The 16319-nt window shown below is 39.5% G+C and overlaps 1 protein-coding gene across 8 annotated transcripts in view; it reads left to right on the forward strand.

Moving 5' to 3' along the window:
- ARHGAP23 (Rho GTPase activating protein 23) overlaps nucleotides 1-16319 on the forward strand; it is a 216225-nt gene that overhangs the window by 95090 nt on the left and 104816 nt on the right. For all 8 annotated transcript variants that reach the window (XR_015733802.1, XM_034415626.3, XM_060691605.2 and 5 more), the window contains exon 2: nucleotides 15553-15732. Coding sequence is in view for 7 of the 8 variants with exons in the window: in XM_034415626.3 (XP_034271517.2) it covers nucleotides 15553-15732 (180 nt within the window). In the remaining variant the exon portion in view is untranslated. The remainder of the gene's footprint in view (nucleotides 1-15552; nucleotides 15733-16319) is intronic.

Here is a 16319-nt window from a genome sequence, read left to right on the forward strand (position 1 = left end):
ATTTACTGTATACAATATTGTTTCCCCATATTTTGTTTGTCCTTAAAATCTATTGAAATAATAGTGGTGCCAGTATGTTATTACTTTTTAATATCTTTTGTATCTTTGCATGAATTTGGCCCCAGGTAATGAACTTTTTTCATGCACAGCTCAGTGTTATAATTGCTATATCACTATGTTTCTACTATTTTTTTGGGAAAAAGTTTCAAGGAATCAAAGTGCTGCATCCTTTTGGCAGAGATAATGGATGGCAAAAATAGGGTTTTTTATAGGGCAAAAAGAGGTTGAGCAATTGGGAAGAAAAAAGAGTTACAGCTCCAAGGAAACAGGAAGCTGAGATGCTGAAATTGAAGCGAATTCTGCTTTTCGGTGGGAGAGCCCCACTGAAAAGCAGAGAACTGAGCAAAAGGAGAACAGGCACATAAAAATGTTGCTGGGGGCGGGAGTTTAAGTGGAAGAGAGGGTCAGCAAGGAAGCATGAGAAGTGGGGGATGGGGTAGTGCAAAGAAAACAAAGCAAGGAAGTGATAGCAATGAGGTTGCCTTTTAGTCAGTGATTTGAAAGGACTAGCTTAATCTTTTTGAGCGCCTTAGTATGATTATGTAAATAGACACAGAATAAATTATTAAAGAATGGTATATATGTGTACCCTTGCCCTGTCCTTGGGGAAGTGTGAGTGCCCATGAGTACGAAGGCACCATCTGCAGCTTTGTTGCTGGGGCAGCTCATGGTTTTGTTCAGGTTATTACCAGCAAAACAGCTGTTTATGTTTGGGTGAGAAGCTTCCCCTGGGGTGGAGAGTGTTATAGAAAAGCTCTCTCTCTCTCTCTCTCTCTCTCTCTCTCTCTCTCTCTCTCTCTCTCTCTCTCTCTCTCTCTCTCTCTCTCTCTCTCTCTCTCTGTGCATTGGAGGGAGATGGTGCGCCTTTGTCTGAACAAGGTATATAAAACAGTGTATCCGTCTGGCAATTTTGTCCCAATTTTCATTTCTCATAATAAGCATTTCCACTTTCCGTTTAGGTAGAATATGATGGGGAAAACCACTCACAGACAGTGTCTGGTAACAACCCCTCACTCCTATATTTATTTTGTTCCTTGGAGGTGGGCAAATTTGCCAGAAGTATATGCGCATGTAATTATAATAATGTGTTAATTAAAATGATGCTTTTCCTTTGACTTGAAAGGCTTGTTCAATTTCTGCTCCATAATCTTCAATGTTGAATATGCACCATTTCCAGCCTTTTTTTGTTCCCAGTTCTTGCTTCCTGTCTCCATTCTTCCTTTCTTTCTCCTTTTCACTGATCAATTATTTTTGCACTCTTTTGGCCTTAGGCAAAGCTCTAAAATAACTCTTTTCTTTGTCAAAAAGAAAAGGTATACATTTGCATGATATTTTTGCTCTCTGAATTTGTACACCTCTTAGTTTAACCTTTCTCTTCTTACTATTTACATGCCGATCTCTGAACTCTTGCTCCCTTCCTCAGTGATGTTGTACTTTGACATGTTGTAGTTGACACAGAATTTAAACTATCAGGGCTAAATAAAGTTAAACTATAAAGCAATCACTACTGCTGTTTCAATGCTTTAAGAACATGACTTAGTTTTATTGAAATAATTAAAGTGAAATGTAAAGTAAATCATACTGGATCCAATAATGTCAGTGCCCAATATTGACTGGTATTATTATTGTTTGATCAGAACAATTATTCCTGTAATAAATTAGAGCTATTATATTTATATAGTATACACATTATACCTCAAACACAGGGGGTATATGTGTAAATATCTCCATACCAAATATAAACCTGTAAACTAATAAGCTATGAAGGAAGTTAGACTGAAACCCATTTCCTGATATACTAAATTTCTGTATTGTGCTTCTGTTTGTAATGGAGGAGCATTCTATCATATGAACCTCTTTCAGCGATATGAAATGGTACAGTCCAACTATTTTGCTCCATCAGTGAGGAGTAGCTGATGTTACATTGGAAACGGTTGTGGCATATCCCAGTGCTCTTTTAAAAATTAAAATATAACTGCCGTGGGTAATATATAAAAACACTGCTTAAATGAGAATAAGAGAGCCACTTTGGTATAATGGTTAAAGGTGCCAGGCTAGAAAGCAAGAGACCAGAATTTTATTCTCACCTTAGACATCTGGGGGACTTTAGGCCAATCACTCTCATTCAGCCCTATGAGAAGTCAATGACAAAGCAAAACATTGTCAAGAGAACTTCATTGATTGTCTAGGAAATCCCCAGGAATCAAAAATGTCTTTAAAGAGCAGGTGTGCAGCTGTACGGGCACATGTACATGAACATGCGTGAACACAGACCAACAAACAGACAAAAGTGTGGATAGTGGAAGAAGAATTTTAATTACTAGTATCCCCTACCACAATTCTTCCTTGAAATTGGTAATACTTCTATAGTGACAGAAACATAGTCAGCTACTTCAAGTGCTATTTTATACTAAATATTGATAACTATTATTATTTTTATTTATTTATTTTATTAGTCATATTTCTATGACATATTTCTGGGCGGCCTACATCAAAGACAGTATACTAAATAGCATATTGCCCCCTAACAATCTGGATCTTCATTTTATCCACCTCGGAAGGATGGAAGGCTGAGTCAACCTTGAGCCGGTGAGATTTGATCCACTGATCTGCTGAACTAGCAGTCAGCTGAAGTAGCTGCAGTGCTGCACCCTAACCACTGCGCCACCTTGGTTCTGTTGATAACGTGTTGATATTACTTGTTATTTTGATATTATGTTATGAAACAAGGATGTTCTATTTTACCAGACCTTGTAAGTAGGCTTTTTAGTGAAGATACGTCTTTTCTGTTACTGCTTTTTTTAAAATCTAAATATTTCAAATTTTTTTTCTTCATGGTATTTAGAATTTCCCCATTTTTTAATCCATTCTTTAGAGGGGATTACCTTGTTTTGCATATATTCAACCTATTCTATTTCAAATAATTTTCTATAAATCCACATTTCTTTTGATTGTCATTGTCCATTGTTCATGCTTCTATTCCATAGAAGTAAGGCAGAATATAGTCCTTAGAGAAACACTTTTTTCAACTGCAGTGCCACTTATGACACTCTTGGGCATGCATTTTGTCAATGGGATTCCAATTTTAAATCCCAATAGCAAACAAATTTACTTTTCAAAAAGTTGTTCTCAGTTTTAGATACATCTCCTTATGTCTATTTTCTGTTCCTATCGATCACTCAAAATACAACTCAGGATAGTTGCTTGTTCCCTTGTGGATTTAGTTGCAGATGGAAACAGAAAGGGTAGACCAGAAGTTAACCCAGTGACCTCTGGATGCCTTGATTTCTTAAGTCCTATCATCTTCACCCAGTACAGTTCATGGTCTTCAATCAATAATGAGGTCATCTGGTTGATGGAAGACTTTTCTTGCATTCTCTTTTCCCAAGCTATGTGGCCTTGATTCAGTGTGGAGCCTCCAGCTGATTAAAAAAAATTCAGATCCAGTTTGGCCTTCATATTCAAAATTTGAAGATTTGTTAGAAAATATTGGTAATAATATCCTATTCTGGTTGGGTGTATAATGGTTTCATAATACTTAAAACCTAAAAGTTCACCCATGAACTCATTCAGGTAAATGGTTCAGGTGCTATGTTAGCAACAAAAGCAGAACTACATCAAGGAAGAACAAAAAACTGTTTTAGAATGACTTATGTTTAGCATTGTTAGTAGGATGGGTTTGACAAAGCAACAACTGAAAGAGCTGAGTTTAAGATAAGCAGGCATAGCACAAGTAAATAGATACTTGGGTATTCTCTGCATGAAGTTATAATCAGATAACGAGAAAAAATGGGCTGTATCTATGGCACCTACTCCTGCCATCATTCCCTCAACAATGCATAGCTTTTCTTTCTGTGGTCCCATATTAAAGGAACATCTATAAAGTGAAAACTGCTTTATGTCTATTGTTTTCATTCAATCGTGAGTTTTCAATGAACTAGTAAGTCTGACATTGGTTGTCATCGTGATCCAAAGCCTGTTGATTTAACTATTTATTCTCTACTAATTTTACTCAGTTTTTCCCCCATAAGGAGCACCTAGTTGTCTTTGGCCTATCTCAAAATTACAATGTTGTTAGCTGGACTGGAAAGTTTAAAAAAACTGGAAGAAAAAGGTGGATCACTTATATAACATTGCTAAGGAAGCTACATGGATGGGCACTTTACTTAACTTTATAGGCTTAAGGCACCTTTATCTTTTATCTTCATTTATACCATTATTAGGACATGAATGGACTTACGAAGAGAAGAAGGATTGAAGAGATAGAGGGAGGGGTTGAAAAAAGGAAGGGCAAGGGGATCATGAAGTAATAAAAGGTGAGGAGGCAGCTCATGAAAAGGAGTAGTTATGCATGATATTCTGGGGAAAATGTGGATGAATGGAAGCAAGTTTATAACAAGTCTATATTCATACATAATTATTTTTAATTGACAATGAGTTAAATTGTATTCTTGTTTGCACATAGAACTAAGACATACATGCCCATTTTTGCATATCATGCAAACAAAACATAAACTCATGTACTGACATTTGAATCAGTATTGTATGTGTGTCGTGAGACCAATTGAGGTGTTAAATTTGGTATGCTAATTTGAATATGATTGTATATAAAACATTAGTATTCTTTTGGTTAAACTGAATGTTGCAAAGGTGAAATAGAAATCTGTATTCTGATCTGGAGGACATTAGGTTGGAAAAACTGACTTAACCTATGTGTGTATATTTTATTCTATTTATAAATGCATTTATTTGATCTGGGGGTAAAGATTCCTGTGTTGGCCTTAACGATACTGTGTTTTGGTATATGGCTAAAGTCATAGTAGATGTTAATATTACTATATAATTGCAAATATATACACTATGCATATGCATATCAATCTCCAAAGGAAAGAGGAGAGGAGAGATATTTTTTGTAAATAGAGATAATCCTGTTTACAAAGAGATCTAGGGTGGTTGCTTCTGGAATGATACTGAAAGATTAATTTCATGAATACGAGGCAACCTTATTAGTCTTCTCTTCTAAATGGTGGGAGGGATTTGTTACAGAAAGATAAGAATTGTGTGCCAGTAGAGTGTAATAGTTGGGAACCATTGGGAGTATCTAGGCATTGTGTCCTAGGATAAAGTAGCTTGTGTTTTCTCTTCATTAACTCTGGTTCATCTCCTACTGAAGCTGCTGGGAGGGAGGGAGGGTGGCTGGAAGGGCTGAGTGATGAATCTGAATTTTCCACCTGATCTTTTTGCTCTTTTGCTGTTCTGCTCAGAATATTCATGCTTGACTCAAGCTAGCTGACTGCCTCAGGGAGGTTGAAAGGGGGTTGTGTTGGAAGTGGGGTTGGGAGTGGGGTTGACTGTCAATTGCTCATTTGGTGCATTGCACCTGCTCACTGAAAGGGAGCTATGCTAAAATTGTCAGTTGAGGGGCCTGCTTTTCCTCTTGAAGTGGGTTATTTCTTTATCATACTCTTTATGCTGCCTCTTCCCCAGTCATAATCTGGCAACCTGCTAGTTCTCATAAAACACTTTCCCAAATCTCTGCTGATGGTATCTGCTTTGTCTTTGCTTCTTTGCTTCTTATTTATTTATTATTATTTATTGGTTCGATTTATATGCCGCCCTTCTTCGGAGACTCAGGGCGGCTTACAATGAGTTAAGCAATAGCTTTCATACTTTTGTATATACCTGCTTAGTAGGGCTTACACACCCCCCCCGCAGCGGTGTTCTTTTTTATACAAAGTCAGCTTATTGCCCCACAATCCGGGTCCTCATTTTACCTACCTCGAAAGGATGGAAGGCTGAGTCAACCTTGAGCCTGGTGAGATTTGAACTTGCAGTAATTGCAGGCAGCTGGTGCTACTTAATAGCACTTTAGTCTGCTGCGCCACCAAGGCTATTCTTCTTCTTCTTCTTCTTCTTTTGGATGGTGATTTCTAGCCTTGAAAGTAGAAACATATAGTATCTGTATCTTGTTGGTGTCTGTATCACATATATTCTGTTTGTTCTGTCAGTGTGTAATTTTTTTTAATAGATAAAGTAAACTAATTACTTTTGTTTTTCTATGCCATTTCTCTTTATGTGGAAAGGGCAGGTATTTGACACCCAAGGACTATCCCAGGACAAATATAATAATAATAATAATAATAATAATAATAATAATAATAATAATAATAATAATAATAATAATAATAATAATAATAATAATTTTATTTCTATACCGCCCTTCTCCCGAAGGACTCAGGGCAGTGTACAGCCAATTTAAAAACACAAGACACAACAATAATTAAAAATTAAAATAATTAAATAGATTTGGCCGATTTAAAACCCCAAAAATTAAAATACCCCAATTTAAAATTATTATATTGACAGCCCTGCCTGGCAGAACAACAGGGCCTTCAGTGCGCAGCGGAACACCCGGAGGTCGGAGATCTTACGTATTTCCGGGGACAGTTCATTCCACAGGGTTGGGGCTCCCACAGAGAAGGCCCTCCCCCTGGGTGTCGCCAGCCGACATAACTTGGCTGATGGCACCCTGAGGAGACCCTCTCTGTGGGAACGGACTGGTCGGTGGGAGGCTATTGGTGGCAGAAGACGGTCTCGAAGGTACCCGGGTCCTGTGCCATGGAGCGCTTTAAAGGTGGTAACCAACACCTTGAATCGCACCCGGAAGACCACTGGGAGCCAGTGCAGCTCGCGCAGGAGGGGTGTCACGCGGGCACACTGAGGTGCGCCCATAACCACCCGCGCGGCCGCATTCTGGACCATCTGGAGCCTCCGAGTGCTCTTCAAGGGGAGCCCCATGTAGAGAGCATTACAATAGTCCAGCCGGGAGGTGACAAGGGCATGAGTGACCGTGCGCAAGGCGTCCCGGTCCAGAAAGGGCTGCAACTGGCAGATCAGGCGAACCTGATAAAAGGCCTCCCTGGCCACGGCCGTCATATGCTCTTCTAAAGACAGCCGTGTGTCCAGGAGGACACCCAGATTGCGAGCCCTCTCTGTGGGGGGCAAAGATTCACCCCCAATAGTCAGCGATGGCACCTGCTGACTATATCGGGACGCCGGTAGCCACAGCCACTCGGTCTTGGAAGGGTTGAGTCTGAGCCTGTTCCTCCCCATCCAGACCCGCACGGCCTCCAGGCAGCGAGACATCACATCAAGGGCATCGTTGGGGTGGTCTGGGGTGGAGATGTACAGCTGAGTATCATCAGCGTACAGGTGACACTTCACCCCAAAACCACGGATGATCTCACCCAGCGGCTTCACATAAATGTTGAACAGAAGAGGTGAGAGGACCGACCCTTGTGGCACTCCCCATGCGAGATGCCTCGAGGTCGACCTCTGCCCCCCTGCCAACACGAACTGCGAGCGGCTGGAGAGGAAGGAAGAGAACCACCGCAAAACGGTGCCCCCTACTCCTAACCCCCTTAACCGCTGCAGCATGATACCATGGTCGATGGTATCAAAAGCCGCTGAGAGATCTAATAGGACTAGGACAGAGGAGCAACTCCTGTCCCGGGCCCTCCAGAGATCATCCACCAACGTGACCAATGCCGTTTCTGTGCTGTGCCCCTGCCTGAAGCCCGACTGGTACGGGTCTAGATAGATAGCTTCATCCAGGTGCCTGGGCAGTTGTCGTGCCACCACACTCTCAACAACCTTCGCCACAAAACGAAGGTTGGAGACCGGACAATAGTTAACTAATTCAGCCGGGTCCAGGGAAGGCTTCTTGAGGAGGGGCCTCACCACCGCCTCTTTCAAGGCGGCGGGAAAGGCACCCTCACTCAGAGAAGCAGTTATAATCCCCTGGAGCCAGCCTTGTGTAACTTCCCGGGAGGCCAGTACTAACCAGGAGGGACACGGGTCCAATAAACATGTGGCGGCACTAATCCTACCCAGAACCCTGTCCTGGTTCTTTTCAGTAGTGGTGTGAGGTGTACCCATGTCTGTATAGATCTATGATCACATACACATACACATAAACAGACATGGATAGCCTCCATAAGAAAGTAAAATTATTTGCCACCGAAATACATTGTTTTTATTCTTTTTAGTGAGGAAGAGTGACATTCAATATTATTATTTGAGGGAAAGTAAAACCCTCTTGCTTGCCCATCCTTCTAGCAAAGGTGCCTCTTGTAGCCTGATGATCATTTGTAGGCACACGGAGGAGAGGCTGTGGGCCTCCAGGAGGTCTGCACAGCTGGATGATGCTTGTGAGCTGTTTATCTTTGGTCTAATGCAGTGGGTCTCAACCTTCCTAATGCCGTAACCCTTTATTTTATTTATTTTATTTTATTTTATTTGTATACCGCCCTTCTCCAACAGGACTCAGGGCGGTGAACAGCCATGGTAAAACATAACATATAAAATTTAAAAGCAATTTAAAAAACATTAAATAATTTTGGCTATCCATTTAAAACAACCCGGGTTAAAACCAATTACAAATTAAAATCGAAGGGATGGGATCAAGCCAGCCCTGCTAGGTGAAAAAGATGTGTTTTCAGGGCCCGACGAAAAGTCCGGAGGTCTGGTATCGTGCGTATCTCTGGGGGTAGGTCGTTCCAGAGGGCAGGTGCCACCACAGAGAAGGCTCTCCCCCTGGGGGTCGCCAGCCGACATTGTCTGGCCGACGGCACCCTGAGGAGTCCCTCTCTGTGGGAGCGTACTAGCCAGTGGGAGGTTATTGGCGGCAGAAGGCGGTCTCGTAAATACCCCAGCCCTAAGCCATGGAGCGCTTTAAAGGTGGTTACCAACACCTTGAAGCGCACCCTGAAGACCACAGGAAGCCAGTGCAGCTCGCGCAGGAGAAGTGTCACATGGGAGCGCCCCATTGCTCCCATAATCCCCCGCACGGCCGCATTCTGGACCTTTAATATAGTTCCTCATGTTGTGGTGACCCCCAACCATAAAATTATTCGTAAAACCATTGAAAATATGTGTTTTCCGATGGTCTTAGGCGACCCCTGTGAAAGGGTTGTTCGACCCCCAAAGGGGTCCCGACCCACAGGTTGAGAACCACTGGTCTAATGAATGCATCCAACTGTAATCTGTGATATAAAGTCTTTGAATTAAGTAATATTTCAAAACTCAGGCCATTGGACAACTTTTGTTCTGCTTTGTAATGGTTGCTTTAGGTACTATGTCAGGCAAAGGAAAGGCATAATGTGGCCACTTTTTTCTCAGGAGCCTAGATCTCTCCATAATATGCCTTGCTGCAGAAGATATAATATTGTCTGGCTTTTCCTTGCTTTAAACTGGTTGTCCTATTAGATTCATCATGTTCAATGTTGGATTACTGGGAAAAAAGTCTACGTAAGAGACCCCTCTTTCTTAGATACATTAAAACATTAGTTTTAAAAGCTTACCTATAGAGGAAGGAGAATCTGTCAAATTCTGTTTTGTTTAATTTCTGAACTTTGTGAATTGAAAATAATGTATAAGAATTGACATTAAAATTATTTATTTATATATGTATATGTAGATGGGAACTTTATAAGAAAAAAAAAATCTACACAGGCTAACCCTGCCCCAAGTCTTGGAGGTTAGCCAAGTTTTCAAAGATTTTCTGAAATCTTCAGGATGGGAACTATATCCATTTCAAACATATTTCTCTGAATTGTGTATACTTTTCCTAATTGTGTGTGCTTTTCCTAATATGCACATTTTCCAAACAATTATCCCAATTATTTTAAGGATTGTATTTGTTTTTGCTGCATTTAAATATTTTTATATGGATGGTTTTCTTAAATTGTGCATTTCATCACCAGTGTGGATAATGTAGATAGATTTTTTTCATTTCAATTTTCCTATAAATTTAGGAACTGCAAATATGATAAATTAATTTAAAACATTAAATTTCTTATCCATCTAAAACTATCTTCTGGAGAGTATTCTGAAACTATCTTCTGGGTATTTGTCTCAATTAAAAGGATTAATTTAAAATTACAGATGCTACTAAGAGTCCCCTCACCTAAATGTGCCAATAGTGAAGATAGTTTATTCTACAGAAAAGCAAAATTGCCAAAATAGTAACTGCGTGGTGTTTAAAAAAATGAACAGACTTTTGTTTAGGTTAATAAATAGGATTAAGAGACATATGATTGCTATTAAAAGGGAGGATGTCGTTTATAGCACTCCTGTATCGTAAAAGACAGGCAATAAACCATTGTTTAATATCTAGATGCAAGCTGACAGGTCTAATGTATTAATATGTAAGTTAAAAACAATTTTGTTTAGTACCTAAAATATATGTTTTTGTGATTAATCTTTCCTCTTGCTTTTTTTCTGTCTTTTGTGCAAATATATCAAAGAAAGAGAGAAGTGAAGTATATTTTAGAGAAGTGTAAGCTGAAGAATGATATTCTACATAGGTGAGAACAAACAGATGTCTGCTCCTTTTGGTAAACTGCGTCTACAAATCACAAGATGCATTTGGCTTCAACAGAGGAAACATGTGATGCAGATTGCATTCATTTTTCTATATCTTCTTCTTCAGTTAGCTGGCGGAAGAAATGGTTCACATTGCTGTTTAAAAACCTGGCAGAAGATTTGGAAAAGATTTGTTTAGAAATGTGCTACTCCTCTAAGCCAGGTAGTACTGGGCTTTGATCATAGCAAGCTCCAGATGTCACATTTTTCTCTCTTAAATTAACATTGCCAGATATATCAGTGATTTGAAGGGATTGAGTAAAGAGCATAATACAGAGAGGATCTCTTTTTGTCTTCTGTAGGAGAAGGCAAGAATCTGGAGAAGCAGTGGTTTCTGGGACTGTTTTCCTTTCAAGAAACCCCTGTGGCTATGTAATTGCTAAGTGGAATTACATAATGTTTGCTTGTCTGCTGCTTTGCTTCTTGGCAGCTCTCTGAAACATTCCATTAACACAGAGAGGATCTTCTGCCTTTGCTTTTACTACCTTTTGCATTCAAAATGTGTGACGCTTGTTTCCCTTCACAAGCACAACAAGGAAGACATTTATAAACAGGGGCTATTGACAGGTAGGCTGATGGGTAACTTGCTTAGGGTTAGGCACTGAAGACTCTTGAGTTGAAATCATTTGTTTGTTTTGTTTGTATGTTGTCAAACTCCAGACTTTTTGTTTTATTTTACTTTTTTCATCAGATTAGCCCTAGCTTTTGGTAACTGCTGGGATCTTCCTATTGGCTAATGTGGAACTTTTGTTTTCCCCCAACTGCTTCTAGTCATTAACCATCACAGACTTAAACTTAAATGACTTAGAATAACTTTATTGTCACTTTAAATGTACACTAATCTGCAAACATTAAAATGAAATTTTGTTGTATACAGCTCTCAAAGGGTCACCGCCTCCAATATATACTATATAAACATGACAAATGAATAAATAATATATTATATGACAGACAAACAATACAGTCTAGTCAGATGTATACATGTAGATAGCGAGAAAAACGAATTTTGTGTTTACCAGATGGCTGGCATAGGAACAAACCGTTACAAAATCAGGTAGTCCTACTAGAAATACTTTGAAACCTCCTTCCAGAGGGGAGTAACAGAAACAGATGATAAAGTGGATGTGTGGGGTCTCTAACAAAGCTTTGAGTTCTAAGCACATAGCATTTATAAGCAGTATCCTGAATAACTGGAAGCGAGCTTTCTATAATCTTCTCTGCTGTCCTTAACACTCTCTGTAGGGACCTTCTATCTGAGGCACTGCTACCACCAAACCAAACAGTGATGCAGTTTGTTAAAACATTCTCAATCGTGCCTCTGTAAAAAATGCAGGAAATGCAGACGCTGGTTTTCATGCTTCACTACTGAGTAGAGTATAACTATCCCGGCTCTTTCTAAAATCTAGAATGATCTCTTTTGTTTTATTAACATTTAGAGCCACTTACTTTTATTGCACCAGTCCATCAGAGCCTTCATCTCTTCCCTATAAGCAACTTCACTGTTGTCTCGGATAAGACCCACCACTGCCGTGTCATCCACATACTTCACAGTATGATTCGTAGCAGATTTGCCGCAGCAGTCGTGGGTCACCAAGGTGAACAATAGCGGACTCAAGAGAGAACCTATACTCAAGGAGATGAAGGTGGAGACTTTTCTTCCAATTTACACACACTGGGGCCTATCAATAAGGAAATGAAGTATCCAGTTACATCAAGGAGTATAAAAACCTAATAGGCCCAGTTTGTTCACCAAATGCTGAGGAGTGATTGTGTTGAATTCCAAACAGAGCTGGGTTGAGTGGCTCATATGAAAATCTTGTTGATCTAGAGAAAATATGAAGGTCTGTGTCACGGGGTGCCAGAGTGATGAAGGTAGGCAGCTGCAATGTCTTCATTTTCACATCCATAGATTGCTCACTTATAGCCCTACCTGATAAAATATGCGGGCCAGTTTTGTCCAAAACTAGAAGTAAATGCTGGTTTGGGGAAAAAAACATCATAAAACATGGTAATCTGACTGCAAGATGCAGCACATGGCCATCAATGTAGGCTGGTTGCTAGATACCTGACATGCAGTAACTTGACTGTGGGGAGGGGGCATTATCGGAACTTTGGAACCAGATTGTAAGTATTCCCGAGGAGTCCTTGGAACTTTGAACAATTGCTAAGCATCTGATCTTAAGTTGAGGACTACCTTTAACAAAGATGCGGAGCAAGATACAGAAATCTGTAACATTGACTTCATGTCCAAGGCAACCTATTCTCCATCATTGACCTAATGTGGAACCTCTGAATATTGAAATCCATCCTGGGTGGAGCTTTTCTTGAAATGTGTTTACAAGTAGCTTTACGTGACCTGTTTTGAGAACATTTTGTTTCAAAACAGTATATTAAACATCTGACTAAATAAATACCGGTAGTTAATATTGATCACAAATTCAGTTCTCCTGTATACATTTTGATTATGTTAACCTGCATTGTCTGTTAATGAAGAATATTTAATATTTTGAGGTCTTGCTGTCTTGTAGTTCCTCCAAAACTTAAAGTTGATAGCAAGCCATGTGGTTTGAACTGATGAGACAAAGAGGTGTATAATTCCCAGGGCATAATTCCATCCTAAAGTATACAGTGTCATATTGCAAGCGACAGGCATCCCACAGCTTTAGGGAGAAGAAAGGAGACAGAGAGCCTTTAGATTACATGTCAGACTTGACTGATGCATTCCTCTGGTTTACTGATGGAATGTGGTTTTGGGGGGAGCTCCCTTGCTGTCTTAAAATCTTACACTGAGTAGTGGTGGTAGGGACTTTGGCAATAAAAGTGTGGTTTATTCAGAGAGCTATAGTTTGCAAACAGCACGGCAATTTTTTCCTTGTTTGTGTTAAAATCTGCCTGCATTTAAAACTGGCAGATTTTTCCTTTCGTTTCTTTTCTTTTCTTTTTTTTTTTAGGACTCAAGTTGCAGTGATGTGGAAAAAGAATTTCCACTTGGATCACTCCCCTCCCTCCATGCTGAGACCAGTTCTTTTCTTTAGCCCCAAGGTGTCATATCTCTCAGCTCATTCCTTCCATTTCACTCTTTAATTCATCACCCTGGACCTTGTCTTTGGAAAAATAGAGAAGGAAGCTTTTAAAGCCTGCCAAGCAATTTTCAAGCACTACTGTATTGTTTCCATGCTGTTTCCTTCCATCTTTTGGAAGTTTGAACTGAGAACTCAGTGCAAGATAAAAGCGAAATTGCAGATGCGAATGTTTCTCTGTTGAATTGAGGGAAGAAACCAATGTATAAAAAGCAATTCCCTTTTATTACATGGTCTCTCAAAAAATTAGAAGTTCAGTAATTGGATTTTTTTTGGGGGGGGGGAATAGGTATTTAAATCCAACTTCTTGTTTGGGATTTGAGGGTATTGTCAGGCATAATTTTTTCCTGTCTCCAAGCACGTACTAGTATCAGAAGGGTTCAACTTCTGTTCAACAAGTGTTCAACAGCCTTCGTCTCTAGGTCCTTATTATTCATAAATGTTCAGTTGTTTTGGAGGGGCTTCTGTCCTTTGTTGTCTTAAAGCTTAGAAACCAATAATAATCATATAAAAATGAAATCTACCTTAATTTGATAAGGGATAGATTAGGCCATGATTCTGTCTTGCTACTGATTATTGTGTCAGGGACCAAAAAATATTACATTTGACTTGAACAAATTATGAGTGGGAATTGACACTGGGGGAAAAAATTATTAGTGATACTAGGATACTTGTCCATACCTTCATTTTGCAACTCTAACAATCATTTTTACAGTACCTCATTACTGAACTACTGACCCCATGACTTTTATCCTAGGAATACTTAGATTGCCAGATTTAACAGTGCAGGTGACAAATACAGGGAATGAAAAAAAAAAAAATCAGAATTCAAGCAGCAACTCCCCCCACCTTCCCTTATCCTTAATTCATACTGATTTTTCCCCTTGGTGATGTAAAAGAAAACTGACTGATTGTTGTTCAGTATCAAAAGGCTAGTTTGGGGATGATAATGTGGTAGTGAGGGAGAAGAGATTAAGACAGAGGACAAGGAAGTCATTCTTACACCAGTCTGGTCAAGTTTCAAACTACTTGACAAAACTATATCCACAGTGGTTCTGGGGTGTAAGAATGAAGCTGAAAATTATTTGATTTACTGCAGAATAGATATGATACCATGCAATCATACAGATGCTGAACCAATCCAGGGATAACATAAATGCAGTTTTATTTTGAAAAAGTTCTGGAAAGTATAATTGGAAATTGTTTTATTTTATTCCACAAACAATTCTATGAGGTATATATATTGACCATGCACAGGGTCTAGTAGTTACATCTGGTCCTACCAGCTTTTGAGTCAGAGGGTCCAATTCTACCCATTTCTGTTCTTTTCTGCCTCTAGTGAATGATGTAAAACTCATTCTGGATGCAAAAGTTCATGATTTTTCAGATAGACGAATGTATTATGATATTCAGAGTTAATACAGTAAAAAAATTTCCTTCCTTCCTTCCTTCCTTCCTTCCTTCCTCCCTCCCTCCCTCCCTCCCTCCCTCCTCCTTTACAAAACATATCCTTACAAAAGTAAGATTAAGAGTGAAATAATTATATATTTCACTCTTAATCTTACTTTTCTCCAACTTGATAAATTCTGGGCAAATGATATATTCAGTAGAAAAATTCCATAACTTTATAACAGGTTGAAGGAACAATAATATTCTTACAACAAACTGGATTCACTGGGAAAAGTTGAAGTCTGTCTCTCCAACCTAGAGCCCTCGGCCCACAAAAGAAAAGAGTTTCTATCAGGAAGGAGCCATTGAAGTCAGGAGAACTGAGAAGCTGGATGTGTCCCAGGAATATCTACTGCCAAGGCCTTTAGAAACACTGTTTCTCTCCCATCCCATCTTTGGAAAAGTACTTCTAGCCAAGTATAGTGTAGCCAAAAAGCCGTGTTCAAGTATTTACATGGGTGAGGGGGTGATTTTATCTTTCTCCTGATATCTCTTGGAACTTTGTGCTCATTCTCCTCTTTTTTGCTTTTAACCACAGCCAAAACTGGTCCAGAGAGATGGTACAGCCACAAATGCCAATGCGCCCCCTGTGGAGTCCTTTCCCTGGGTGGGGCCAAAGACAGTGGTGCTGCACAAGAACCTTCAGGGCGGTTATGGCTTCACTCTCCGGCATTTCATTGTCTATCCCCCAGAATCAGCTGTACACACCAACGTGAAGGTAATGTGCTTCTGAATTTGTAAAATACATGCAGTCATTTGGGAGCTGTGTATTTAACACACTATATAAGAAGATATTCCTGGAGGCACCTGATATACCATCTTGCTTAATCAAAGCAGGTCTTGTATGTTCGGTGCTTGGAGAATTGAAATCTGCTTGTGAGGTGCATCATAGAAGAAAGGTAGGTTACATGTAAAAATACTATGAGGAAAAAACACCAACTCAAGATGTGTCGCTAATGTGATATCAGAGACACTGCTACTGTTGCCCACCTTATGTTTATATAAGTAAAGCTATATTTTATACTAGAAATAATAAATTGATTATGGACTTGATTTCTCTCCCCCCACTTTATGTACGAAGAAGAATTAGGCCATCAGCTTATCTAGCTCAGAACTGACCTGCATAATTTTTGGCAGGAGTCTTTTCTGCATGTTATGTTAAGCTATCATTTATGTTCAGTTCTGGCTGAAATTGTCCTGAATTAGCTACATTTGGAGCTACATGACATGCTCACTAACCAATGAACTACAGGATTCACCTTCAAATAAGGAACTTTTTATCTTTCATGAATGAATTACATGTGG

The sequence above is a fragment of the Pantherophis guttatus genome, chromosome 4, assembly GCF_059756535.1.
Source record: "Pantherophis guttatus breed Tessera chromosome 4, ASM5975653v1, whole genome shotgun sequence".
NCBI lineage: Eukaryota > Metazoa > Chordata > Lepidosauria > Squamata > Colubridae > Pantherophis > Pantherophis guttatus.